The sequence below is a fragment of the Dendronephthya gigantea genome, unplaced genomic scaffold (genome assembly GCF_004324835.1).
Source record: "Dendronephthya gigantea isolate DGI-Jeju-01 unplaced genomic scaffold, DenGig_1.0 000399F, whole genome shotgun sequence".
Lineage (NCBI taxonomy): Eukaryota > Metazoa > Cnidaria > Anthozoa > Malacalcyonacea > Nephtheidae > Dendronephthya > Dendronephthya gigantea.
The window spans coordinates 45,337-49,160 of NW_021163409.1; the positions used below are offsets into that span (position 1 = coordinate 45,337).

A 3,824-nucleotide genomic window follows, 5' to 3' on the forward strand; every position below is an offset into this window, starting at 1 on the left:
TGGGGATTATACGAGTGGATACGAATCCCGTTTGGCCTTTCCAACGCCCCAGCTTCTTTCCAACGTTTTATGGAGACATGCTTAGGTGACCTTCGCGACGAGATCTGCATTCCATACCTGGACGACATCATCGTTTTCAGCTCCAGTTTTGATGATCACATTGACCACCTGCGGAAGGTCTTCCAACGACTTAAAGTACATGGCGTCAAGCTGAAACCGAAGAAATGCACGATGTTTAAGCGGGAAGTTGTGTTTTTGGGACGCGTTGTATCGAAAGAAGGATACAAATTAGATCCATCGACTGTCGCTCCAATACTGCGCTTGACAGACAAACCACCTCAGACAGTGAATGAAGTTCGTAAGTTGATGGGATTCTGAATTATTATCGTCGTTATATTGCAAACTTTTCGCGAATTGCCAAGCCGATTTACGATCTTGTGAAGACGTCAGAGAACGATTCGCCGAAGGTAAAAACAAAGAACAAGCGCAGTGGTAACTCAGGTAACCAACCCATTTCCTGGACGTCAACACACCAAACTATCCTTGTAGAGCTTATTGGATGTCTCGTGAGTGCACCAGTGATGGCCCACCCAGATCCTCATAAAGCTTACGTACTACATACCGATGCATCCGAAAGTGGACTTGGAGCAGTACTTTACCAAGAACAGGACGGCATTCTACGTGTGATTGCTTATGGCTCAAGAACATTGACACCAGCAGAGAAAAATTATCATCTTCATTCTGGCAAGCTGGAATTCTTGGCACTAAAATGGGCTATTTGTGAACAGTTCCGAGACTACTTGTACTACTCTCCAAGCTTTGTCGTCTATACAGATAATAACCCGTTGACGTACGTCCTTTCTTCAGCTAAACTCAACGCAACTGGTCTTCGTTGGATAGGAGAATTAGCCGACTTTAACTTTACCATCCGTTATCGTCCCGGAAAAAACACCGATGCAGATACTCTTTCCCGACCACCAGAACACATGAATCAGTACATGGTATCGTGCACCGAGGAGACGTGCCAAGATGAATTACGGGCGCTGATCCAGTCGGTACGGTTGCAAGACAATGCGCAAATAAACTGGGTATCATCACTTACAACTGACTCCACGAAGATGATCTTAAGCCAATTCCTGGCCTCGGATGCAAAGAGACGTCGAGTATTACGTCCGAAATGTCTGCCGTTGTGTAAAGCAGAAACCACCACGACTCAAAATGAGAGCCCCTCTTCAACCCATCATCACAACCTCACCATTTGAATTAGTGTTCTCGACTTTATCCACCTTGAAAAATCGAGCGGCGGGTATGAGTATATCCTGGTTATTGTTGACCATTTTACAAGGTATGCCCAAGCTTACCCAACTCGAAATAAGTCAGCAAAGACTGTCGCCGAGAAACTATACAACGATTACATACTTCGTTTTGGCTTCCCATCAAAGATTCACCGTGATCAAGGCGGAGAATTCGAGAACCATCTGATGAGAAGGCTGGAAATCTGTGTGGTGTTCAACACTGCCGTACAACCCCATACCACCCTCAAGGAAACGGACAGGTCGAACGGTTCAACAGAACACTGCTGGATATGCTTCGTACTCTACCGGAGACTGAAAAATCACGCTGGAAAGATCACGTCGGTAAAGTCGTGCATGCATATAATAGCACCCGCAACGATACGACCGGGTTTTCTCCCTTTTTCTTACTTTTGGACGACACCCTTGCCTCCCAATTGATCTAGGTTTCCAAACTCAAAAACCATCTACAAAACACGACTACCCACAATACGCTAAGGAATGGAAAAAATCGATGGAAGAAGCGTACCAACTGGCTGGAAGGAAAATAAGAGAAAAGAGTGATCGAGCAAAGACAGGCTACGATAAATGGGTTCGGAGCTCGGTTCTGGAACCAGGAGATCGCTGTTGGTACGAAATCTTAGCGAACGCGGTGGACCGGGTAAACTAAGACCATTTTGGGAGAACAACATCCACATTGTGGTCAAGCGGCGTGGTTCCAATAGTCCCGTCTACGAAGTTGAGTCAGAGAAAAGAGATGGAAAGAAGGGAGTTTTACATCGCAATCTGATTCTCCCTTGTGACTATTTGCCTGCAGACAACCACAAGGACGCTCCACGACGACCCACAGCCCCTCGACAACCACGACAACCACCACCCAGGATCACACCCGATGATGATGATGAAACGTCCAGCGACGAAGAGTACCCCGATGTGGCGACTAGTTCCGCTCCAACCGAAACTTGTTCAACCCCTCTTCCCAAAAAGATAACTCCACCGGATCAAGGTCAATTACCTCCGAATGAAATTGTCCTAAACGAACTAACCCAAGAAGACCCACCACCTGAGGCTCCTGTTGGTGAACCCCCAAACCCCGAAGAGAACCCTGCTCCTGACGAGAACCCTATCCCTGCTGAAGCAGTTCCCTTACCTGAAAACTTAAGACCTCAACGCACACGACAGCCACCGGAACGACTAACGTATTACAATCCTGGCGAACCTCTTGGGGTGTTTTCGATTGCAGCACCATCTCCCCAGCATCCCTTCCCCCTTAACCAACTCAACCCCAACATCAGACCTCCTGTTTATCATCACCCGCAGCATGTTCCTTTCCACTACCCTCAACTTTTTCCAGGATCCCCTTTCCTACCGCTACAAACATCCGCTTTCCTTAACCCAATTCCACCATTCCCTGAGCATACACCACCAATGATGATGATGCCACAACCAATCTACTAACATTTTATCATTTTATACTTAACTTTAGTTTCTTTCTTAAGTAATGGAAAAAAAAAGCTCCATAACTATTATATCAAATATAGTAAATTAAGGACTGTAGTACCTTACCAAACTATCGAACATAAAGTGAACTGTTTATGCCAGCGAGAGTTATAGCTGCAGCAACTAGTGAGCTGGGTAAACGCGCAAGTAAGAAGAGGATCCGCAACAGAGTATAAGTTTAACTATGACGATGTTAGCTAAGATAGTTTTATGGAGAGAACTCCATTATAAAGTACCACATGGTACCATCTTTTCCCGCACTTAGTGTCATGGGACGACACTCACTCTGGAGGGGGAATATGTTAGTCAGTGTCCATAATAATGTCTTTTATGGTTATAAGTTAAATCTATGACGTCATTACTATAGAACATACCCAATAGGAAGAAATGTAGTAATTGTTAATAATAGTTAATCAGTAATTAAATAGTGGATGAGATATATAGAGCATGCTAGAGGATAGATGAATTGACACAGGTCGTTGAAGGAGCAACATCTAGATACGAAGTCAGATTTATTAGAGTTAAAGTTTTGATAACTAGAATTAAATAAAGTTTTGGAGCATAAAGTAAACGTTGTGAATCACTTTTGGCGATACGAAAACTGGCAAAGTAACCTGCATATGGTACGAGGTAGCATTTGACGAGGTAACACTTAAAGGGAGAACATCCGCGCATTTCCACAGATCAGGTACACGACCTTCTCTAATGGAAGAGTTAAACATGGAGCATACGGGGTAGCTAATATTTGCGGCACATGTTTTCAGGATCCAATTGGGGATCTCATCAGGTCCTACAGACTTACGATCGTTAACACCTGCCAATGCAAGTTCAACAGCATCACGCGTAATGACGTATCTATCAGAAACATTGGAAACGGGTACTGGAGTAAAATTTAAATGCGGTCTATCAGCAGCAGTACTGCAGAAGGATTCATTAATGACGGTGGCAAGTTCAAAGTCTCTCAAGACGGTGCCGTTTATGGCTAGACTATTGAACGGAGGGGGGTTGGACATTCCTGACAACTGCTTTTTA

General features: G+C 44.6%; 1 protein-coding gene across 1 annotated transcript; it reads left to right on the top strand.

Moving 5' to 3' along the window:
• The first annotated feature begins 1,880 nt into the window (after positions 1 to 1,880).
• LOC114542787 (proline-rich receptor-like protein kinase PERK9) lies at positions 1,881 to 2,750 on the top strand. The gene has a single exon (XM_028562235.1). It carries the CDS (start codon positions 1,881 to 1,883, stop codon positions 2,748 to 2,750), a length of 870 nt encoding a protein of 289 aa, XP_028418036.1.
• Positions 2,751 to 3,824: the final 1,074 nt, after the last annotated feature.

What these genes read in the sequence shown, in the direction of transcription:
- LOC114542787 (XM_028562235.1), top strand. Translation starts at nt 1,881, where the DNA reads ATGGGTTCGGAGCTCGGTTCTGGAACCAGGAGATCGCTGTTGGTACGA.